This window comes from Accipiter gentilis, chromosome 2 (assembly GCF_929443795.1).
Source record: "Accipiter gentilis chromosome 2, bAccGen1.1, whole genome shotgun sequence".
Classification (NCBI taxonomy): Eukaryota; Metazoa; Chordata; class Aves; order Accipitriformes; family Accipitridae; genus Astur; species Astur gentilis.
The window spans coordinates 39,771,245-39,796,416 of NC_064881.1; the positions used below are offsets into that span (position 1 = coordinate 39,771,245).

General features: G+C 43.3%; 1 protein-coding gene across 1 annotated transcript in view; it reads right to left on the reverse strand.

Moving 5' to 3' along the window:
* Positions 1-274: 274 nt before the first annotated feature.
* Positions 275-25,172, reverse strand: part of EXT1 (exostosin glycosyltransferase 1) — a 181,263-nt gene continuing 156,365 nt past the window's right edge. The window contains exons 3-11 of the mRNA XM_049824725.1: positions 23,549-23,656; positions 19,688-19,807; positions 13,458-13,590; positions 11,998-12,116; positions 11,168-11,263; positions 8,345-8,434; positions 4,477-4,637; positions 3,309-3,480; positions 275-755 (exon numbers count right to left, since the gene is read on the reverse strand). Coding sequence (XP_049680682.1) covers positions 570-755; positions 3,309-3,480; positions 4,477-4,637; positions 8,345-8,434; positions 11,168-11,263; positions 11,998-12,116; positions 13,458-13,590; positions 19,688-19,807; positions 23,549-23,656 — 1,185 coding nt within the window. The 3' untranslated portion in view covers positions 275-569. The remainder of the gene's footprint in view (positions 756-3,308; positions 3,481-4,476; positions 4,638-8,344; positions 8,435-11,167; positions 11,264-11,997; positions 12,117-13,457; positions 13,591-19,687; positions 19,808-23,548; positions 23,657-25,172) is intronic.

The following is a 25,172-nucleotide window of genomic DNA, read 5'->3' on the forward strand; positions in this document are numbered from 1 at the left end:
GCTTCTCCAGTTTTCCATCCGTCCAAAGGAGTGGCCGCTAGCGGCTTGGGGAAAACTGAGAAAAAAATTAAAAAGTCAGCAGTAAATGAGAAACGTTAATACTTCGGCTCTGTCCTGCTTCTGCTCAGTTTGTTTCTGAACCTGCTGCATTTTCTCCCCGTGAGATTCAAGCATTTAACTTTGCAGGGGAAAATGAATGAAAATTGCATTGACAATCAAATGCATGAAAGAAAGAAACGGCAGCTTTGAAATATTCACAACCAACACAATTTTGATTAAAGAAAGAACTCTGTTTTTAATAGGTTTTTTTTTTGATCATTAAAAAAGTTTAAACCTGCATAGCAATCATTTCAAAAATAATTATTTAATGTTCCATAATGAAACTGTACACGACCTAGTCTTGAGCGACAGAAGCCTGCCGGGCGGTCCGACGCAGTCCGGAGCAGCGCAGCCCCGGCGCCGGGACGCCGCTCGCCGGGGTCGGGCGCTCGCTGTCGGCGGCACAGTCTGGCTCCACGCGCCGGCGGCCGCGCGGGGCAGGGGCGGCTCGGCCCCCTCGGCAGCGCTCCTCAGAGTCGTTCAATGTCTCGGTACTTCTTCCTCAGGATGGAGACCTGGTCTTTAAAGAGGACGGGGTCGAGCCTCATCTGAGAGTGGATCAGCGGCATATAGCCAAACCAGCTGGCGAAAGTGTTCATGCAGCTCTGCCGCTGGGCGAAGTGGTCGGGGTCGGCCCAGCGCGAGGCCCGGGACGTCTGTGTGGAGAGGAGAGCAGAAGTCAGGCGTCGGCCGCCACACAACAAAATGGCGGGAAAGGGCGGCCGCCGCGGCTGGGCTAGCGCAATGCTGCAGAGCGGGGCCGAGGCGTGAGTGCGTGGCTCTGAGGTAGCTGAAATCCGCTCGGCGGGGGGTTTCAGACAAGGGGAAGGATGCTCTGCCCGCAGCGAGATTCAGGGATGGCGAGCCGGCCACCCCTGACTTTCTAAACAGCGCTGAGGGCAGTGCAGTGTGGTGACCCGAGTTCGACCATGAGCCAGCCTGACCCGCAGCATGACACCCGCGAGCAGGCCTCCCAAAGCCTGCCAGCACACTACTTCACCCCATCTCTCACTCTTTATTTCAAACCCTCAAGCTATTTCAGAGATAGAACAAGTTCTTAAAAAACACCGGGAAAGACAAGAAGGCCACTGCTTTCCACCAGAGGTGCACATCCAAGCACAGGCCAGTTGCTGCCCATGGCCTTCAGCCGTAGGAGGAAAACACGCTGCAATTATTACAGTTTCTCGGGTCAAAAGCGCGCTTTTGCAGTCCAGATCTGCAGAAATTTATACACAACTGATTTCAACTAGATTGTAACTGAGCTCAGCAGAAGCCCTTATGTGCTTGGCATTACTCAGGCACGTAGATGTCCTGCAGGGAAAAGCAGGGTGCTTCCAGGAATCCCACCGGCTAAGGCCAGTGCCTAAGACACTACTGTCTTTCGGATCAAGAAAACTAACTGAAGTTCCACGTTACATCACGTTAAACTCTGATCCGAGGAAAAGACCACAGTCTTTGCATGCATATGTGCAAAATACTGTGGCCTGATTTTCCAAAGTTCAGGGCAGCTGTAATTCCTATGAAAGTCCATTGAAACTCAGCACCTCTGGAAAAATAAGACCCTAACAGCTTAGAAGCAGTTATTTTTCTCTATCCGTACCTAAACTACATGTATAAACATAATAAAACTATTATTTAAGATAAAGTATGAATGCTGAGAACCTAAGGTTTTTTGTGCCGCTTCTCACGAATCTCTCTATAGCAGTCATGTTTCCACTATACTTTAAAAACAAATACAAATTCATAAACTCAATGTATGTTAATTAAAACATGAAGAAACTGATAAAGTCAGGAACTTGCCAAATGAACGTGGTATCAGACTTGATCTTTGTCCAAGGCCTGTCCATTTTAGCTCAAGTGGTAGGTTATAATGTGCATTGATTACAGACTCTTGATTATACCGAGCCACTAAAGAGCAAGCAAAAGCTTGTTGCTAGAGGAATATAGCAGACATTCTGGCCATTAACAGTGAATTTCCATATGACTATTTATCTCTGTCACAACACTGAGGTTATGTTAATTTTTTACTTGTCTTTCAAGGAACTATGAACATGGTCCGTTACATTTCCCAAAGCTGCAGGAACAACTTGTCTCTAGGACAGAGTTATAGTTCATGGCTGACTCAAGTCACTTGCGCTATAAGAAGAAAAATGAATGTTCAGACTTTGCCAAACAGCCAGACCACGGCCCTGTGGAGAGGTGAAGCTCAAGCTCGAAGCAATAGGTACTTTCTGAATGGTACCTTCTTGTTCATAGAAGGTCTCCTGGCTACCCAGATGAGTCAGAATTGCTGAATTACTGTTACACATAAGGGAGTCTACAAACTGGCACAGCCACTCCCCAGTCAAAAACCCAAGTAATGCTAATAGAAAAAAATATGGAGGTAAAATAGAGGGCCCCTTCTTTCTCCTGCTCCCTAGTATTCCTGGTACTGTTTGTAGTGCAGATTACAGACACTGTGGCAGTACAGATGGGAGGTTGTTTAGGACATGCAGGTCTTGCAGGACATGCTATTCCTCCCATCACTTACCCAGGGCAGAAGGAAAAGTGCCCCCAGGTTACCATGTATCCCTGTTACTAGAAGGTATATCCATTTCTGCAATGACAGAGTGCTTACCCAGTAGCTGGAAGAGGCTCTAAAGCAAGCATTTCATGGCTGCTGGTGAGTGATGGTGTCACCATTGGATGAAATGTTCCTCATGGGAAAAAACGCTTGAGTATCACAAATTACCTCTGCTGTGACAGTCCAATGTCAGCGTTCAAACCACACTATATACTTTAAAATAGCACAAGGATGGCCTGGTACATTATATTCATTATTAATAATTAAAAATAGAAAACCCTTCTAGAATTTACTTCTGCTTCTAGCATTCCATGACTATGTCTTAGGTCTAGAATATTTAATTAGAAAACTGGAGTTTAACTGAAATTCGGTCACCACAATCATCAGTTCCATGAGTTTGGGATCACCATGAATAACACTGTGTGAGAAAACTATGAAGAGATGCTGTCATCTACAGTAGATGTTTGCCATTTCTTCTTTTGGATTTTCCTTCATTATAATAAGCATATCTAAAGTCTATTTACAGTTCCGCTAAACTAAAAACTGCAAAAAAATAGAGTTGTATCACTCTGTAAGCCTAACCTAGAAGTCAAACTGTTATATTATCAATATATCCGAACTGCTAAAACATGCTGTGGATACATACCTGTCCCATCATGGTCTCCTTATACTGTTTTTTCTGTGTTACTTTGATTGGAGGCAATTTTGTCACAGCTGACACCAAAAAATTCATTAGAATGTCCTCACAATTGGCCAGTTGGTCCACCATATTCTTTAAGCTGGCAGGCAGGTAATGAGTGTACAGGTAGTGATAATATCTGGAAACCAACAGCAGTGTTATTAATACAAGTCACTGGGCTTTCAGGGACTACAAACTCCAGGAAATTTCTAGCTCAGTTGAGACATAAGTTTTGTACTCAACTCTGGATATACCACTTCCTTTCTTCGGTCTCATCCTCCAACAAGAAGGGAGAACAAATCAGTATCTCATCAAGACAGTAAATAATGCTAATGGAGAAAGAAAATGTTTTTTGTAACTGGGTTGAAAGAAATAATGCAGACCTGAGTGTCAAGATAATGGAGGAGTAGTAAAAAGAGCACCACATTGCTATGATGTGATAGACAACATTGATGAATTCATCCTCCACCTTCTCTTTCTAAACTGTTCAGCTGGAGAGAACTCTATTAAACTGGCCCACTACTGTCCATATTGTTGAAATTATTCTCCTTTGGGCCTATATCATCCCCTATGGCCTGTCTTCTCCTTTGCAGTGATGTGGATTAGATACTCCAGAATTTGCTGACCTTCTCCTAAAATTGAGAGAGGTCTTTGGCCTGCTGAAGTCCTAAAAACAGGGGTTTTCTTCAACATGCTGCAATATGCTGATCTGTGACATGTCCACTGTACTACATTTCTAGAGTAGCCAGAAGACTTTGCAGTCTGCAGCTGTCAGCTAACACATACCCAGAGCTGGTCTGGAAGTAACCTCCTTTCTGCTGTGCTACAGGCCATTCAGCCGAACAGCTTAATGAATTCGGGAACTCTTTGAAGTGTGTAATTCCTGATGTTAAAAAGAGCAGTCCGACTGCCTCAAAATACAAGTGACTTCAAAGAGACCCAACAAGCGCAATAATGATTACCAGATCCCCAGAGCTAAACCAAGAACTTAAATTATTACCCCATAAAAAGCAGACCCATTTATTATCTTTCCAGTTTTTCCCCTCCCCGGAAGAATGTTCTTCATTCCCCCCTCCCCCCTGCTTACTATTTTGTTTCATACAGAAGGAGGACAGCAGATGCTTTGAGTCCTTACTTGTGGTAAATAGCAGCTCCTGTCAATACCATGGAATAGTCATTAGTCCATTTGGAGGTATACCCCCACCTCTCCTTAGTGTTGTCCCAGAAGTGACTGCGAGCAGGGTACCCTACAATCCTCTCTGGAAAACTCTGCCAAACTGTAAAGGCAAAATCCACCTGCAGACAAAGGCACAGGCCAAATGAATACTGAAACTGTTTCAACAAATGTCAACAAAACAAAATATTACCTTGCCACTAATTCATAATTCAAAATCTTCGAACTGTTGCAAAACATTAATTCTATGTATTCATCAGTAAATTAAACTGACTGCTTGACATTTTGCCCTATAATTATGCACATTTTAATGGTTCCTGTTAAAGGGAGTCTAGAGCGTCACAGCATTACATTAACATTTTCAAGCTTGCCCTTTACATATCAAACCTTTTCAAGTTACAGAAAGAATGGGTGTAGGTGCATGTATTTATACTTAGATGCAATATAGAGTGGTAATAGCTATGTGGTAAACTGCACCTTTTGCACATCTTTGTGCATCTCACCTACCATTTCAGTACTGTTAACACAAAGCTTGGAAAATCAGAAGTCAAACCTTAAATTATAAGGGTGGCTCAGTAAGATTGAAACAGGCAATCAATGCAGAGTCCTTTTACATTTTCCATCCATTTTCAGCCTTTGAGGACCATGTAAGTCATACTTTTAAGACCGCCTATATGACCAAGAGGGTTAAACATATAGCTTAATAAAGAGGAAGATAATATTCCCGTGTAGTTAAATTGTTGTATAAGCCTATACTTTAAGAAAAATCCTTGATAGTGCATGAGCCACAAGATGTCAAATGCTGCCAATAGTTTTTTTTATTTTATTGTCTCACTCTTAACTATTTTAATAACTCAAATCTCTGAGAATTGAAAAGGTGACAGGACATTGCTACCCCAGGATGCCACCAAACAATTCCTAGTGACACTAGGAAAGGGATAATTAAGGTAATTTGCAGAAGGCTTGTCAGCACTGTATTTGAAAGGAGTTTGGTAAAAATACATATGGAAAGATTTTTATCACTGTAAAGTTGGTTGGCAGTCCCTCCACTTCAAGTTAGATTTTGCAGCTCAAGCTAGACCTAAATTTTAAAAAGAGTTAAAGACAATTCTAACTGTACCAGTCAAACACAAGAAAATGAGGGCTTTGTTTCTGCACTGCACACCAAGTTCCCTCCAGTACCAGGGGGACATAAAACTTTGCTCAAAAATGCTTGAAAAACCTTCTAAGAACTGAGCCAAAGTCAAGGGTGTAGAGGTTAGATAAAGAATAGCTGCTCTGAGAGCAGTCACATTTTGTATGATTACTGTCAGACTTCTCGCATTTACAAGTGTTTTTATGAAACAGAAGAGTCACACATGTACTGGAACACAAAGTTAGGGACTGGTTATTTTCTTTCAAGTTGTTTCAAGGAATCTGAGGCCAACTAGAAAGACAATGTGCACAAACCAGTTACCGTTGTGATAGTTCTGATCTCATCCAAATCAATACCACATGAAAGAACTAAAGGGGTTTTTTTCCCTGTAAAGACCTTTCCCATAAAACGTGACATCTGTTTTCTTTAGAGAAGTCTGAGAATCTCAAACTTAAATAAATAATAAAGCAGCTGCACTGAGTGCCCTCACTTGTGCTTTCAAGTATCTGTCCTTCTACCAGGGAGACACACTAAAGCAACCACCCTCAGAGAAAACTCCATTTATTAAAAAAAAACCCGTTCTCATCCTATATAATTTCCAGCAGCATTACCACTCAGCTGATCAGCAGGAAAAGCCAACCAGGCTGCCAGTCTCTTAAACCCCTGTACCACTTCTGACCCGTGCTGATCTCTAATTACTTCCCATGCAAACATCCCTCTGCACATGTGAAACAGCTCCTCTCACAAGAGCAATTATGCACCGTTCTTTTGTGAACGGAAAACCTTTACTATGCTAGAGCTGGGCAGAGCAGAGGATGGGCCTGGTGACTGCTCCTCTCAACAGGAATATGATTGTGTTTGACCATGTTTCTAAATTGCCTTTTCTGGGCCCTGAAGCTTTGCCACAACGACCACCCATGAGCAGCTAGTTTCAAGGGAAGTTTCACACCACACGTTTCATGTCAGTGTTTCAACACACTGTTTCTTTGCATATGCTGTATGATGGGGGAAGCGAAGCAATAGAAAGGCCCCAGTTCTTCACAGAGAGCCACCAAAAAGAGCTGTTGACCCTGGAAGAGACATGGCGAAGCTGCAAGGCCAGCACTAGCAAGAGCTGGCCAGCTGGTTCTCTCTGCAGCACAGGGGCCACAGGGCTCGTAGAGCCAATACCCACCGTGCAAACATGCAATATCGGCTACAGCTGCTCATAGGAGGGAAGAAGCCACAAAGAAATGTGTATGTTGTCTCACACAACAACAAATATTTGTGTTTCAGAATGTTTAGGGTAAAACATGGCCAAGCCGAAAGAGAAACACTATTTCATATGCGTTCCAGAAGCCTGAATGACTCCAAAATTTGGATGATGACTAAATACCAGTCAAAACAAAACAAAGCCCCAAATCCTCACAGACTCCACAAGCTGGATTGCTGTAAATACCACCTCAGTGCAATGAAGTCCCTGAGAGGTCTTACCATGCCCCCAGGGCAGCTGAGACAGCTTCATCCTGAGCAACAACCTGCTTCTGAACTCCAGCCCCGAGATAAAAGCCTTTTCTTGGTTTGGGGGTTTTTTGGCTGTGCAGGGCTTTGCACACAAGTGCTTTGGCAGCAGCTGTATGCTTCCTCATCTAGCAGAAACTACCAAGGTGTAATCTTGGTATCAAATAGGTTCAATGCCAACTACTTCTTCCACTTGTGCAGCAGAAGAAGGCTACCGTGGCTCCTTCTGGAGCAGTCTAACCACAGCACAACAAATCCGTACTGGGGAGAAGAGCGGTTGCAATCTCCTCCATTTAGAACAAATTCAGTGACATCTTAGGGAATACAGCAGTGACTGATGACTAATGTTAGGCATTTCTTCACTGACATATAAGCAGTGGTAGCATCATTGAAAGTTCCCCATCACTGACAAAAAAGCATTTCTATGAAGGTGAAGTGGGGAGAAGAGAATGGCCATGAACATGGGGGAAAAAAAGGGGGAAACAAAAGAAAATTGAGTTTTTCAGGCTATTCCCTGGCCATCATTAATAATGTATTTCCCAAATATTGCACTCTATATAAACTGTCATTAGTTTCCCCTGTGGTTCTCAGGAAGAGGTTCCAGAAATCAATACTCATCCCAGTTGTAAAAATTGGTTTTCTACAGTATTTTTCTTTTCTTAGCGCTATCTTGCTCTTGGCACAAACACTGCAACACCTAAACTAGCAAAGATCTCCAATTTTATGGGGTGACACAATGGTGAGAAAGCATTCCTCAGTGAAATCCTGCATTAGGGTGGCAATGCTGTATTTTGGAGCGACAGCAGTCCCCTGCTCCTGACACCCCTTCTTTCTCCACCTACACCCTGCTGATAATGTGGGGGGAAAAAAAGCTACCCCAATCAGAAAAGTGAGAACAGAGTATTAAAACTGACTGCTCTTGGCTGCCTACACCCGCCTGCAGCTATGTTACTAAAATAATAAAGAACGGAAGAACCATATGCTAATGATGAGCCAATTAACCAGGGCGAAAAGCTCCAGTGATGGCAGGCAGTGGCAGGGTTGCTGAAACAAGTGCAACACGTTAAATCTGAGGAGTGTAGCAGGAAATCTTGTAACATTTGCTCACTGGCAAAGCCAAGAGAAGAGCCTGTCTGCTGTGATCATGCTAAGCTGAGGAGCCAAGCAGACTCCCAAGACAACAGAGATCCTTACCTCAGTGGTTGAAAGCACGGTGTCCTCATCCAGGCTTAGCACTGCATCTGTCACTATGTTGTCGTAGGGTAGGAAGCGACTGCTCATAACCTGTGGGTATCCAAGGCAGGAAGGGGAGGAAAAAAATCACTTGAAGGACTCATTACCAAGGGAAATACTCCATTTTATTCCTCACTCTTATTTCCTCTTGTCTGAGGTACATCACAAATCTCTGTCTGATGGAAAGGACCCTTCAGCTCAAGAGTGAAAGACTGTAATTTTTGTCAACCCAGCAGTCAACCTACACCTTCTACCCGAGGATTAATTTCTGAAGAGACCTCCCTCTTTGGAGCAAGCTGCTTTCCTTTTGTTACAAACCGCAATGTTCTGTACTGAGAATTACATGTACCTACAGCTTCTTTAGGGAGGACATTTTCCCTGGTAGCTAGGACTGTCCCTCTGCTCTCCTACAGGGTGAGAGGATCAAAGATAATGAAAGCTGAGAAGGACTTTGCAGCATTCATAAGGTTACGCAGCTGGGAAGCCAAGCAGCCCAGGCTGTGTGTGAAGGACGTTATGCTACCAGGATGGTTCCCCTGTAAAGTGGAACAGCTCCATCTCTGTGCATTGCTGTTGTACCACAGGCAGGTGCTGCCAAATGGTGCAACATTTTCCAACAGAAAAGGAGAATATCATAAAGAACATGTCTATCAGTCAAGCTTCACCTGCATTAAGAATTATATTGGTACTGTAGCATTTTTAAAAGTCACATTCTTACATGACACAACTATATATATAAAATCTATATGCAGAATAAGCTTTTAAAAACTATGGCAGGACAGTTCTGAAAGTAATAGGAAATAGATGGGAAAGCAGGATCAAAAAGGTAACAGAAAGAAATAAGAATCCTTATGGTTTCTTTAGCAGACTAATTAGCACCTTTTGAGAACTGATGAATAGTAACAAGGACACAACACTATTTGTTTCCCTCATTTGCTAGGAAAAATAGCCTGGCTAGTTAGTAGACGTCTCTTCCAATTTATTATGCCAAGAAAACACTACAAAAATCAGGCCCAGTAAGAGGAAATCACTGTATGGAAACAAGGACATGGTCACTTCTGCGTTCCCTGCAACCTGTTTAGAAGCAAGTCTTTGGAATCTATGCCTCAATCCAGAGAAAACTGCCTCCATAATCAGGATGTTCACAGTGTCTGTCTGGAGTGCATTCCTTCATCGCTATGATGGCCCCAGTCTGGGGAGGCACTGGCTGTGAGGAGGAGGTGATCTGGCAGGCGTTAATGGTTTTGCTTTTCTTACGCTAAGGCAAAGCAGAGCAAGTGGTCGGCAGGAGACCCACGTTCTCACCCCAGCTCTTTTACAGACATATAAAATTGTCAAATAGTACAACAGTCAGGACTACTCATGTATTTGTTTTTGTAGCTAAATCTCCCTTTTGTAAAATAGGTGTGATATATATAATTTGATTTCATGGGGAAGAGTGAAGGTTAGGTAAAGGCAGACCTCTGTGATCACCTGTACAGAGTAACTGTACCTGCCAGTATGCTTCAGTTAAGTCTGAAGATTAAAAACAGTTTCTTTGTGCAAACTTTGAATTGCATTGCTCTGGCTCTGCAAGCTTTGTCCAAACAAACAGCTTTTCCACGCAAGAAGCCATTTGGCATACGTTGGGATATTAGAGGGAAGAGACTGTCCACTATAAACACACCTTTGTGTACTCAGGAGACTCATTTGTAATCTAAACAGTGCCTGGGGCCAATTTCTACAAACACTGTAGAACTGGTCAGAGATTTTCTCCTCTATCTCACCTCTGCAAGTTTTCCAAAAAGAAAGAAAAAAACCCACAACGTTCAAAAGGCTCAGAAATCACTACAGCCTTTCTCGGCCCTGCAGCAACTCTCCTGATAGTGTTTACATGGCTAGCTAAGGCAAGAGCCGTTAGCTTGCCAACCTTGCAGGGCTCTCGCTTTCCCCTTGTTAAGGTGACTAGGGGAAAAGACCAAGACAGACTATAAATTCAAAATAGGATTGTAGAGCCAAAGCAACTACAAGTTCCCTTTGCAAACACAGAGCTCAAGAGCCAGCTGACAGAGATTGCAGAGGGGACCAGCCCAAATCTGCCTCAGTTAAGAGTCTAGAAGCATGAAGTCTTGCTTCTCTCAGGCCTGCATTTGGAAAGGAATCATCCACTTCAGTGTGGATTCCTCTTTTCTCATCTAGGCAGTTTCTGTTTTGACTTTGTGGAAGTGCAAACAAACAAGTGTTTTGTACAGCAAGAGATGATACAGTGTTTTTGTTCCCATGCAAGTGACCCTTGTCCCTTCCTTTTTTTTGGTGGTGGGATCACATCACTGGCAGCAGTATCCTACAAGGCCACAAGAGAAGGTACTTTTCAAAGGTGAGTTAACACCATTCATTTTCATCTCTTCCTCTGCCTTTGAGTCCACAGCTGACCCCAAAGTCTTGCATCTGATTGCTCAGACTCAACAAATCCCGCTGCATCACTACTTTCATGCACCTGCAGAGAAACAGAAATCTCCAAAGATGGGGTCAGCAGTACCTACTCTCAGGGCCACATTTCAAAACTGGGTCCCACCTGTGAATCTCAGATTCATGGCATTAATTGCCATGCTGATGATTTCTGAGAGCACGGGCCTCATGCATGAAACACGAATCTGTGACCAAGCTGGTACAAAAGGCCAAGAAATAGAAAGGAGCTGTCACACCATTGGGAACTACAAAGCTTTCACCAAAGCAGCTGGAAAAATAAATTCTGGTCACACTGAAGAACACAGGCAATCTTTCACCGTGATTCTCTCCACCTACCTTGCTTTCTCCTTCAATGACTATGACAGGCACAGAAGTGGCAGGCCAGCGGTGTTTGGCTGGGAGGGGTTTATCACAATTCCATAAAACAATAATCTAAAAGACAATATTGGACCATGATCAGAGACATTTGTGGCAATGCAGTCCAAACCCTAAGGACTCAGATCTCCAGACAGAAATGTTAAATTCAGTTAGGAATTTCAAAATCAACAACAATACAAATCTGTATAAAAATAACACTTCCTACAGTCATTTCACCCATCCTGACTATTTATAATATACATCCTCTGAGGCAAATATAGGCTGGACGGGAACTCAGGAAGTCTCTATCATCTCGGCCAGGTCATACGGATGTCACTGATTTACTTTGGCTCTCATTAAAGGCTAAACCACTTGTGACACTCCACTGCAAGAGGGTGCTCCTACTGAACTCCCCAGGGTTTCTTTCAGAGAAGCCAAAATCCTGGCACTGCTGAGTCTAAGAGCCACAGCAGGAGGAAGGAAGATCACGTAGGGGCTCTTGAGGCACAGACTTCCTTTTGCAGTTTGCAGCACACGTAAACCTGATCTTTAAAGTGCGGTCATTATTTTACCTGCCTCATGAAACAAAGGTGTTTAGTTACTGTCTCTATTCCACTCCCACTGTACTCAGAATTTTTGTTTTCCATGCACACAGGTCACAGACAGTAGAAATCACAGAGAAAAGAAATATCAGAATTGAAACAGGGGGATGAAACAGGACTGAGAAGATCTGAAGTCAGTAGGATCTTCATTCCTGGGATAATAGTTTTGTCTCCATTGTGATTTGAGAGCCAAACAGCGCTGCTTACCTGTGCACAGTACTGGGACTTCGCTACAGCAACCAGGAGTTTCAGCACAGGCTGAGACTGGGAAACCAGGGGAGTTACTGCGTGGATAACGGCAGTGAATGTGGAAAGAGGCTTCAAACCTGAAGTGAAGAGATATGTGTTCAGTAAAGACAATATTGCCCCAGTTAGTACAGATTAAAGGCCTCTGGAGATGGAAAAATAATCTGCACTTAATGCAAACCTTGCCATGTTTTTTTAGGCCATCTCCTTTCGTCTCAGATACTAGGATACCAGATGCTTCAGAGAAGATCACACTTCCCTTTAACTCCCACACCCTCTGAAATCCCTGACTTCAACACAATTACTGCCTTTTCTTACTCACTATTTCCACAGATGTCCTGCAATCTCTTTCTTTCATCCAGTTTGTCCCACAGATAACATTGACATCTAGTTTGTTCAATCAAGTGTCTTTCTTGACATGAGCTCTGTTTTGCTGCCTGGCTCTGGATGCTTGATGTTTTTTACAGATTATCTACACAACTTCCAGAAGCTTGTTCAGTTTCCTCAGTTCCGTTACGGCCTCTGTCAGATTTTTCCTCTTTCTGGGTCAATCCCCATCCACATGCATCTTCGATTACCTCCTGAGCTGATAATTCTGCTTGCATCCTTGCCTTCCATGCTGATATTTTTGTCTCGCTATGATTTCCTTTTCTGCCTGAAATAACAAATCCTACTGGTGTCTACCCTTCATTACTGCTCTCAATCTCATAAAATTCAAATTCATCTGTGTGGGGTCATAGTCATTTTTCATCAAAATTCCCACAGAAACCTTCTCCCTTTTTAACATGGTAACTGTGAATTTTTAGCAGGTGAGCAGTACAGATCCACACAAGTGGGATGGCACAGGCTGAGCCAAAAGTAGCAGCAGTCTGGAAAGCAGGATCACTTCAGCCTGCAGGCACATTCCCCTGCAGAACTCATCGTTTAAGCCCCGCTTCAGGAAACAGCCATGAACCTAAGCTCTATTCATTCCTTCTAGTAGGATCCATATGAAGACACATAGTATGGAGAATAAATCCATACCAGCTATGCACTCCAATAACAAGTGTCATGGGTAAATTACCACTTTTCCAATTTGCCAAGCAGAAATAAACAAAGAAAACAAAAAGCTATTCCTCTTATGTCCCCTTGGGCCATGAATGGGTCGGCAACTCAGGCATTAATTACTGGCAACTAAGAAGTATGAAGGGGCATATGTTTTTTTAAAACAATCTTTGCAAGCAAGAGGCACATGATGCATGTTGATGAGTCAGAGATATTCCAGTCTACAGTGGGCAGGGAAGATTGAGACAGGATAAACAAAACGCATCATTAACTAGAAATGAATGGTAAGTCACTTGGCACATGCTACTCAAAGATCAAATTCCAAATTTCCACTAGAAATTCCAAATACAACTAGATTATAGCAAGGATTTACTTACCAAGATTAGCATAGTAGTAAGGAAAATCTCCCAGATATGAGGAATACTGTGGCAGTACAAATAACCCTCCAGGATGTTTGTTCCATATTAAGCTGTTACGTGATATGTGCTTAAATATTCTGTCCTGAATAATCTGGAAAACAAGAGAGGTGATGATTTTTAAACAGACGGTAATAGTCACTGGTAGAAGCTTCAGGGACTCCAGCTGACTGGAATCATCACCCATTTTGCAAAAAGCTGAGGCACACAAATTAGTAGACATTCCTGCTTAATCTCTTTTAATATGACACAGAACCTGCACATTTTGACACCACTTCAGCAGCTCAGGCTTTGTGCGATAGGTTTCAGAGCACCTCATTAGTCTCTCTGGACATGGGGACCTTACAATTCATTGCATTTTGTATTTCAATTCAAATATTTTGTCTATTAGAGTATCTTAGCAGTTGTAAGCCCGATTAGTTCATTGTCAGTTTTACTATCCAGAACTCATAGAAAATAATTATTTGAGGATGGCATTACAAAGCTAGGTATTATTTTGAGATAATGAGAGCATTCAAAACCACAAAGACTTTCAGCAAATCATGCTGTACTGATTATTCTTTTTTTGCTTAATTATAAAGGGATATTAGCATTCAGACACATCACAGGTTCCACGTCTCAGTTCTCTAACAGTTCCTTGTTGGATGAAACAGAAAAAGATCTTCTGGCAACTACTGTCTGTCTCTGCAGACGGCCACATAGATTCCTAAATTTTTAAGGTCAGAACAGATTGCTAGGTCATCTACTTTATTGTCTAGTATACCACAAGCCACAAAAAAAGAAACAAGGATGTATAATTAGTATTTATTTATAAAACTAATTACAGTTACTTCACATCAGATGCCTGTATGCAAGAACCATAGTGGTTCTTACACCAATGGGAGCTTTTTCAAACTTGCTGCAAAGGCATAACAAGATTCAGTGGTGGGAAGCTGTAACTGGACAAATTCAGCCTCCAGGGCTGGGACACCTTCCACTAAACCAGACTGCTCAAAGCCCCATCCAACCTGGCCTTGAACACTTCCAGGGATGAGGTATTCACAACTTCTCTGGACAACCTGTTCCACTGCCTCACCACCTTCACAGCGAAGAATTCTTCCTTGCACCTAATCTCAATCTACCCTCTTTCAGTTTAAAGCCATTATCCCTTGTCCTGTCCCTACCTGCCCTTGTAAAAAGTCCCTCTCTGGCTTTCCTGTAGGCCCCCTTTAGGTACTGGAAGGCTGCTATAAAGTCTCCCTGGAGCCTTGTCTTCTCCAGTCTGAACAACCTCAACTGTCTCAGCCTGTCCTCATAGGAGAGGTGCTCCAGTCCTCTGATCATCTTTGTGGCCTTCCTCTGGACTCGCTCCAACAGGTCGATGACCTTCTTATGTTGGGGCCCTAGAGCTGAACGCAGTACTCTGGGTGGGGTCTCACGAGAGCAGAGTAGAGGGGCAGAATCACCTCCCTCGACCTGCTGGCCACGCTTCTTTTGATGCAGCCCAGGATACGGTTGGCTTTCTGGGCTGTAAGTGCACCTTGCTGGGTCATGTTGAGCTTCTTGTCAACCAACACTCCCAAGTCCTTCTCCTCAGGGCTGCTGTCAATCCACTCATCACCCAGCCCATATTTGTGCTTGGGATTGCCCCGACCCGTGTGCAGGACTTTGCACTTGGCCTCATTGAACTTCATGAGGTTCACACAGGCCCACCTCTCAAGCCTGTCAAGGTCCCTCTGGGTGGCATCCCTTCCCTCTGCACCCCATGAATAAGTGTTGGCACAATGTCCTGGTTTCAGCTGGGATAGAGTTAACTGTCTTCCTAGTAGCTGGTACAGTGCTATGTTTTGGGTTCAGTATGAGAAGAATGTTGGTAACACACTGATGTTTTCAGTTGTTGCTCAGCAGTGTTTAGACTAAAGTCAAGGATTTTTCAGCTTCTCAAGCCCAGCCAGCAAGAAAGCTGGAGGGGCACAAGAAGTTGGCACAGGACACAGCCAGGGCAGCTGACCTAAAGTGCCCAACGGTGTATTCCATACCATGGGACGTCCCATCTAGTATAGGAACTGGGAAGTGGGGGCGGGGAATCGCCGCTCGGGGACTGGCTGGGTGTCGGTCGGTGGGTGGTGAGCTATTGCCCTGCGCATCATTTGTACATTCCAATCCTTTTATTACTACTGTTGTCATTTTATTAGTGTTATCGTTATCATTATTAGTTTCCTCTTTTCTGTTCTATTAAACCGATCTTATCTCAACCCACGAGTTTTACTTCTTTTCCCGATTTTCTCCCCCATCCCACTGGGTGGGGGGGGGCAGTGAGTGAGCAGTTGCGTGGCGCTTAGTTGCTGGCTGGGGTTAAACCATGACACACAAGCAGTGGTTTTCCTGGAATTTTTGATTGCCATGACAAAAACCACCAGTTACATTGTGCTAGACAATCCACTGCTGGTGGTGATATACATACTGCTAAACTGGGCAAATGTTAGGTGTTTGCATGTTTGCCTGAATTTTGCCTACAGCCAATTACCATAGCTAATATGCAGTAATTTGCTCACATGAGTAAGTTAATTTAACTTATTTTTTTGGTCTCAGAATAACGAAGCTAGGACTGTATTTCCATCACTGACAACAGCATATCTGAATCTTTCTGTTTGGAAAGTTGGGTGTATCAGTGTCAGACCTCCTGCATGGTAGTGGGAAGAGGAAAAAAAAGATGATGACTGCTGTTTCTCCATCTGCAAGTTATGCCACTAGACAAAGACAGAACCTAGAAAGTACATATTTTCAAGTGTTTACCACAAAGCCTAAATATTACAGCTCCTTCCTCCTGCTTTCTCAGAACTGGGGCATAATCAGATAAGGAGAAGTCTGCAAATTTACATGGTCAGGAGGTTTTCACAGACGGTGGAGTTTTCCACCGCGCTGGCAGCCAACAAGGCTGCAGGGGAAACACATGGCTCACATTCAATGCTGCCTCAGCGCACCCGGAGCGAGCGTAGCTCTAACACAGAGCAGGTCCCTGGTGCCACGCAGCACACGCAGCCTTCGGTGCACATCAGGCACACAAATCTCACCAGCGTGGTTCCGCACCAGGCTGGGGAGCTGGCCTCGGTGATTTATCACGGTTAACAAACGGAAGATTAATTTATCACACTCCTGGTCTACATATGAAACCTAGCTGTCTGTCATGATAGCGAGGAGGAAAGACAACTTGGCAGAAAGAGAACAGAAAAGTATAAAAAAAGATAACATGGAGGACCAATCAATTAAAATGCAGAGTGTATAGCGTTGCACATACTGCAGAGACAGACAGCAGCTACACGGTCTCTCCAATGATGAGGCATGACAGGAAGTTTAAAAAGAGAAGGAAGGGGTTAGGATCTCTGGCAACATCTCCCTTTTCTTTTTGGAATTCATTAATAGTCCAATATTTTTGTCTCCCTCATCCTCACACTTCAAAAAGATCACATATTGCCTTAATCATTGCTGCTTCTCAACATGCCCCGGCCAAGCATCAAACATTTCTTGTCTGTAGTTTGTGCTGTCCTTCTCCCCTCCTCTTCCCAAGCGGAGGACTGAGCATGCCACACAGGGATTTAGAGATGTTTTGGGGTTGTTTTCAAAGAAGACCAAGCTCAAAAAGTGCAGATACACTGGAGCATGCGTCTGGATGTTGTTTGCAGCAGTCCACTGCTGTGCTGCCAGCGCTCCCACTCACCAGCCTGCAGCAGACACTCATGAACATCGTTTCCTAACCGACACCATGTCCACAGCACTGGGCAGTTCCTCTGTGCCTGCAATATGGCGTTGCTGGCCAAATGATTCAAACCTCTTATTATGGGCTATAAGCTGTTTGGCTTAGGCCACCAAATGCTCTGAGAAGATCAAGGACCTTAAAATGTGACTTAACGTTTTCAGAGGTGTCCAGGATAAAGGGCAGTAGAGAGCTGTGATGTCCTTGAAGACACTTGAGTTGGTGAAGAATTTCTACACTGATATCCTCATATGTGGACATGTACCAGCACTGCAGTCAGCAGGCAAGTGATTATTCTGATGTTATCTAGCATCATCACAGCACTCTGACACAACAGTGTTACAACTAAAGATGGATAATGTCCACCAGAAAGAAATAATCCTGCTAGGAATTTACTTCCAGGCATCAGATTTTAAGAAGAGGATATACTGCTTGCAGATTTTGGACACCAAAATCTCTCCTCAACCTTTTTATTCCTTTCCTAAGGAAAGTTAACTCAGGACTTTTACTTAGGCAAGTTGAAATGTGAAACAAGTATCTGTTCGTAAGAACAGAATCCCTCCTAGCTGTCTCAAAAATTTCTGAGAGTCCTGAATTAAAAAATAAACAAAAAAACCCTCAAACCAAAACCACCCTCGCAAACAAATGAAAAAACTCAGAACATAACTTCAACACCAGGCATACATTACTGGGTTTCATTAAATTAAACCTTCCAGGAAGATTTTTGTTTTCACTTTAGTTTTTCCCCTCAGAGCGTAAACTCCAGCTTGCTGATTGCCCAGCTGCTTCAGCTTTATTACGGGTTTTGCTGTCCCCTGAGCACCTGCGGCCGCAGGGGCCAACGTGTCCCAGGGCAGCGCTAAAGACATATCTGTGAGTGTTGGAGCTTAATGCAATGGACACCAAGGCCATGGGGGCTGCAGGTTACGACCGCTCAAGACCAGCCCCCTCGCAGGCAGGAGAGGGGCAGTGAGGAGATCGACACTCTCCTTTTAGCAGTCCCTGATGATAACGGACTGCATGCAGGGAAGGGGCAGATGATACATGAGGCACCCTCCTTGTCCCTAGGAGGTAGATTTAGGTTAGATGTAAGGAAGAAGTTCTTCACTGTGAGGGTGGTGAGGCACTGGAACAGGTTGCCCAGAGAGGTTGTGGCCGCCCCATCCCTGGCAGTGTTCAAGGCCAGGTTGGATGGGGCTTTGAGCAACCTGGTCTAGTGGAAGGTCTCCCTGCCCATGGCAGGTAGGTTGGACTAGATGATCCTTAAGGTCCCTGCCAAACCAAACCATTCTATGATTCTGTAAGGGTAAATTAGACTGCAAAAACTGGCACATGGTCTTCCAGCCTTGTGAGTCTGATCCTGGCGTGGGCTGTGATAATTATCACTACCTCATCAGTGCTTATAGGGGTTTGAGGATGCAGATCAGTTCCCAACAGGCAGCACAGATGAAGACATGCTCTTCCGAGGGTGAGAAGAGCGTTGCGAGGACAGCTATGCCAGGGGCTCTGATAATGTTCCCTGGCTGGTTTTCTTCAATGGCACAAAAAACCCTAAGGGACTGTCTTGCAGCAGCTGGAGGTAGATCAGCCATGGGCAACCTGTACTGCAGACAGCAGCACTCATTTGCAGTTTTCAGGGGAAAGCAAGCACAGCGGGAAATGTGGAGCTTTACAACTGTGCACAAAGATGGATGCAATTGCAGAAGCATTAGCATAAGACGAATGCATTTGCACCTACAAAGTGAGCCACTTTCAGCGGTAAAAGAGTGTCAAAAATTTATGTGCAAAATTGCGAAACAATTAGAAGAGAAACCTGCTTTTGAAATTGTAGCCTGGGCCCTACTTCTAAAGAGCCTTTCATCTCTCCTCTGCCTCTGCATCCAGAAAGGATTCTCTCCACATTTGAGATTATCTGTCTCCCTGTTTAATAGCAGTCTAATTATGATTATTCATTAATATTTTATAAGGATGATCAGGCCTTCCCCTTATCCTGTGTGTGGAGATAACACACAGTGATTTACAAGCCTCCTCCTTTTCCTTGAGCCAGACCAATAGCCCCAAGGCATCAAGATGTTAAGGTATGGTCAAGGAGGAGCTCTACAGTAATATTTTTTCCAAAATGAATTCCAGAAAGGTTTCTTAAAGAAACACATTGACTACCAATGACAAGGATAGTGATTCATAAGCCATAAAGCTTTGCGAAGGCAAGATCACACATGACAACTCTCCCATGTGTAGGGTAGCTCCCATTTTTCACTGTGTCAGTTTTCTAATGTGGATTCTGATAATGAAGAAAGCATTTCCTTAGGGGAGAAAACTTATCAAGATGCTGAGCTTTTTTCCCAGTGACCAAGTGCATGTCATGAAAACCAAGGTTCAACGCCAGCTGAGGACAGGAGCAGCTGGACAGGGACGGAAACTTCGCTGCTCGGCAAGGTCCCAGACAATTTTTACTCACCTCTAGTGTAGTCAATACAATCTTCTCAACTGAAGAAAAATAAGCCTCCCACAAGAACTGTGTCTGCTGTCTAAGTGCTAGGATTTTATCCTGATGGATAGACCTGATTGTAGAAGGAATCTGTAATACAAGATGTAATATAGTCAGAAGCTTCAGAAAACAACGCAATCTCATTAAATTAATATGCTGCTGACAAGCCCTCTCCTCTATTAGCAAGCTGCACAGATTCAGTGCTCCTGTCCAACAGAGATGCGTGTGTCAACAGTTAAAGCCTTGATGTAAAACGAATGAGACACAACCCTTTATAACCTTTGGTACTGAATATATTAATTTTTTTTAACTTGCTTTCTTTTAGCTTTTGGTTGGTTTATGGTAACAAAAGCTCCCTCTACCCAGCGCTGTGGCATGGCACAGTAAGCAGCTCCTCCATGCACCCCTCACGCACAAAACTTTTCATGGACTAGTATTTTAACAAACTAGTACTTGCAGGTCTTGAGAGTCCAACAATAAACCCCACTCTCAAAGTATATTAAAGGGATCTGGAATTGCATTTACCGCAGCATGCCCTAAGGAAAACATAGCAACATCTTAAGTAAGGCTCCACTTTTTGGGAGCCTGTGGATCAAATTCCATTTTACTAATTTCTGTGGGTGGAAAGAATAACGTCTCCCACAACACCTGTTATTCACAAGGGAAACCACTGCTTCTTTTTTCCCCTTTCCATTAAATCAACACATTAATTCTGGTATAAGTTGCCTTACAAATAAAACCCAAATTGTCCTGCTGCAATGCTTTGCCATTAAAAAATGTAACTGCTCAGTGGATCAGAAGGGGAGGGCTTCACTTCTACATCTTGTCCCATCCCCATGACCCTCTTCCACACTGGAGAGAAACTAACATACGTACGTGTCATTCTTTAACTTGGGACATTGACCAAGGCCTCCAGTACACCACTTTGACAATGCAAATTGACATTATCAAGGGAATTTAACTGCAATTTGCTTCAATTACAAGAGCTACTCAGAGTACCACAAAGGCATCTCCGAATCATTGCTGATTTGTGTTCATTTTTTCTGGGAATGAAGAGTTATGCTTTTGTGCCTACTTTTTTGTGATTTCGGATTACGCCACCTTGTTCTCAGACACTCATTTCTCACAAATCTTTCACCTAAGTCGTTAGTTGTAAAAGCATATACCTGGGCTGTGTGTTGTTTTTGCACATCACAGCTTATTCTGAAGTTTATCTGCACCCCACCACATCTTGCCCTTTCCTGACCAGGACACACTTTGCTTATTCCTCAAATATTCTGAGAGGTGGCAGTGATCATTATTTGCTTTCACATGCTCCTGAATCAAATGATTTTACACAAAACATTTTCCTGAGAAAATTTGAGACTTTAAGAATTTATGTATAAAAAATTTCCAGAAGAATCATTAAATTCTTTACTGCATAGTTTGCATCCAGGTCTGGACACTGTGTCCAAAAGGACCATGGCTCCAGGGTGCACTGTCAGATGGAACAATCTCTACTCCGTAAGCCTTTCGCCTCTCAAGATCTTCATCTCAGAGACACTGCTAAGTATCATACAGAATTTGAGCTCATGAGAGAGTTAGCACTACAGCAAGTTGGAACAGAAGAAAATGGTCAGACTGTCAAAGATGGTACTTTACATTCCTTCGCTACAGGCCCTTTAGGTAAAATCTAGGTCCTTATGTACAATATTCCCTGCAAAAACAGTATGAAAGATAGAAGCTAAAAGCATGTATTAGTACATGTTTTTCTAACTGATCATGTCACTATTCGTGATGTGATGCAGTAAATAACTGCATCAAATTTCATCTTTTGGGGTGAATATTCTTTCTTTTCAGTACTCTTCCAGTAAGTTCCAACAAGTAGAGGGATAATGAACGTTACCTATACTGGCTGCACACACACGTGTACTAATCACAGCCGGGATCATTACCAGCACCAAACACAAGATCAAAGACACTTCACAGTGGTTATACGGCATTTTTTCTATAAACTTAAAACATTGCACTGCATTATGTGCAACCTTGCGTGTATGTGCGTATGTGTGTGAGCAACAAATAAAATCAATACTCATTCTCAGCTACGCCTTTTGAAAGGGAAGGCTGCTCTGACTGTGAAGGTTACTGCAAGAAGTTATGGTTTTAGAGACCACACCATGCTTGCGAGTGCCTGCAAACACAGTGTCAAGGTTAAAAAGAAGCCTTGGTGCCTGCTCTGTTACAACATCTGGAAAGAAAAATCAGAGCTCCCATTTTAACTGCATTTGCCTATTAGTTATTAATCTACTTGTCCAGAAAGACAGGTGGGGAAAATGATGTATTAATACTAATCTGGCAGGATTACACTGGAATTATTAGAATGGGATGACATCTTAATAAAAGGTCATTTCAGTAATAAGTAGGGGGAAGGGAAAAACCACCCTGCACAAATAAATGCAGAAAGGCTGGGTTAAGCTCTCCCAGCGCTATGATGAGGAGAATATGCAAATAAAAACATCCGAGCTGCTCTCAAACAGGAAATGAAAAACTGTAACATAACAAAAACATTTCCCAGAGCAGACATTCAGGCCCTCTGCCAGCTCTTTAAAAACACTGTTAATAACGGTGCAGTAGCTGTTCAATATGGAAGCAGCTGTGAAGAGAACGAATGGCATGTTACCGGAAAGCAGGAAGATCAGCAAATTATTATTATTTAAAGAGAGAAATAATTTTGCTCAGAAAAATGTGCTGTCCACAGAAGCAAAAATCAAATGGTCCTTTTATATTTACAGCTTGTATCACATTAAGGAGAATAGGCAGCACTGTGCAAGGCTTGCTAGGCCAGCTCTTCATGAATATTTACTTCTTCAGACAAGTAAAGAGGCATCTAACGAGATCTTCAAAGGTACTTCATTTTTGGGGTGCCAAGACACCTGTACCTTTGAAGGCTTCTCTCCACGGATGACAAGAGCTTGTCATTCTGGCAATTAGTTAAATTCAACCATAACCACCCCTGCACCCTCCCAACCCCTTAGTGGCTCCTTAGTGGCTATTCCAGATCTCATGGATCTCAGCTTCATGCTGGGAAATGGCATTTGATCAAATGCTACTTTGGGGAAACCAATTTTTCAAGAACTTTTCCTAACATCAAGTTCTCCACATACTTTACAGAATGTATTTAGACCATACAACCCACTAGGGAAACAGAAAAAAAATATCTAGTGAATCTAAAACCAAAGTAGATGCTGAAGGTAGCAGGGAATTTCTAACTTCTCAACCTGCTTTTGTTCTATGATCTCAAGGAGATTAACAATTAGTGACATGAACACTGCTTCAGAAAGCACTGTTACGTAGTCCAGACACCAGAAAAGGGACAGATTCTGCTTCCCACAAAACTGTTAGGTGGTAACTCCTGCCTGAGAAAATACCTGCTTTCCTGAGGAGTCCATTCAGTACCTGCCAGCCAGACACACAGCGCTGGTGGGACCCCTGAGGATAAACTATTTCTGAAGGACTAGAGCAGAACCTGCCTTCAAATGTTTTCTCTCTCATCACAGGACAGCTCTGCCTCAGAGAGTCATCCAGATGCTCCACACCAGAAGAAATTTCATGCTCCTAGGAAAAATAAGAGTCTCCTGCATTTAAGAATCTGGCCTGGTGGCTGCAATGACCTTCAGGTCAAAAAATGAATGATGTCATATTAAATGTGTTCATAGCAAGTGTGATAGAGACAATCCCTTTATGATAAAAATTCTTTTACAGCCCTGACCTTTTGGATTCATCTTCCCCGTCCATTTAGATGACAGCGGCAATAATCAACTGATCTGCTGAAGGCCGCAGTCTTTTTCTTACCTGTAATAACAATCTCTCATCGCCTATGACGGCAGCTTGGTTCCAATCAATCACTTCCGAGAATGGCAACTCCCATCCGTTGCTGAGCATAACCGGGACGCAGGCAGCCTGTACGCACACAGAGGCATTGCAGTCGTTAGCGGGTACCCCATGATTAGGGCAAGCTTTGAGGTTTGCACCAACACCGTGACCATTGTTTTCCGCACAAGCTCAGAAGGAGAGGCAACATGGCAAAGAATACCAGAAGCTAGAGGCCGCAGGAGGGCAGCCCAAATGTTTATGGTTCTCCATTTTGTGCTTATACATATTCACTGAAAGGTGGGGTTTGCATGGAGAGTGGCATTTGAAATCTGGTGCTTACGCTGCCAGATGAGGGCAGAATGTTACAGAGGTAAGATCAGAGAATTTAATACAAAATGATGGCCTCCCTTGCTGCTTTGTGAACTATTCAGCAGGGAGCTAACTCCCTCAATTTTTATAATATGTTGCAAGACAACCCCACAGAAAATATAGATCATACTAAATTCCAGAGCATTTTTTCCACAAAGGAGGAATGAATTCCCTATCCTGTTTGATATCAACTCTCCAAACAGAGGGAACTGCACAACCACAACTCATCTGTCACCACCTGTCTACAAAAATAAGAATTGCTTTCTGTCTTAAAACAAACAAAAAGCTTACACATTTAGTATCTATTTCATACCAGCATGATCTGTCTAAATTATTTAATCTTCTATGAGTTGCGCAAGGTCCTCTGCACAGACAGCAAGTTTGCGAATATTTAGTAAATAGGGCAGTTATCTCTGTAAACAAATGATCGCCACTACGTTCTGGTCAGATGGATCACAACATAAGATCCAAACCAAAAACCTCCTGATGTGATGAAAGAACCTATTACCAGAGGATCTGCATTGAGCCTGTGCTCTGGTTCAGGTTCTTTTGGATCAAGCCAAGCTTAAGTGCTCTGAATTTGGGCTGGGCTGGGCTTCAGACCTCTCCATACCTCTGAAAAGATGGTATAAAAGGGAACTTTTCAGACTGCTGTACCTTCCTTGGCAACATGTACTGCACATAGGATCTTAGACCGGTCCAGTCTCTGCATTACAGCAATGCTTATAATGTGTAAAGAACTGTGATCTTCTGTAAGGAAATCACATTAGTGCATGAAAAAAGCCAACCAGAAAACACTTAGCAATGTGTTTTCATGTTTAAAACATTCCACTAATGTGGATTACATCTTTCAACATGCCCTGGAGCCAGACAAAAATTGGGAATTCATCATAATCAGTGAATACTGCTGCTAGCCTGCTAGGAAAATCCTCAGTGCCTGCATTTTATCATCATCGACCAAGAGCCTCCAAGTTCTGTACAGTGAGGTACGCTCCCTGCTTTCTTCTCCTGAGAGGATGTATCTAACAGAAGCTGCATGACTTGTGGCCCAGATGAGAGAAGAGCTGAGAGCAGTGCTCTTCAGGAGGATCTGAAGTGACTCTTCATCCCAAATAAGCCAGTCCCACTTCTTCCTCCGAAGAGGCTGGAGAGGGAACAGCACTTTGCAGGCTATTAATCTTCTCCTGAGTAGGAGCAAAGAGGTAAGTGACAGTCCAGAACTTGGATCTCACAT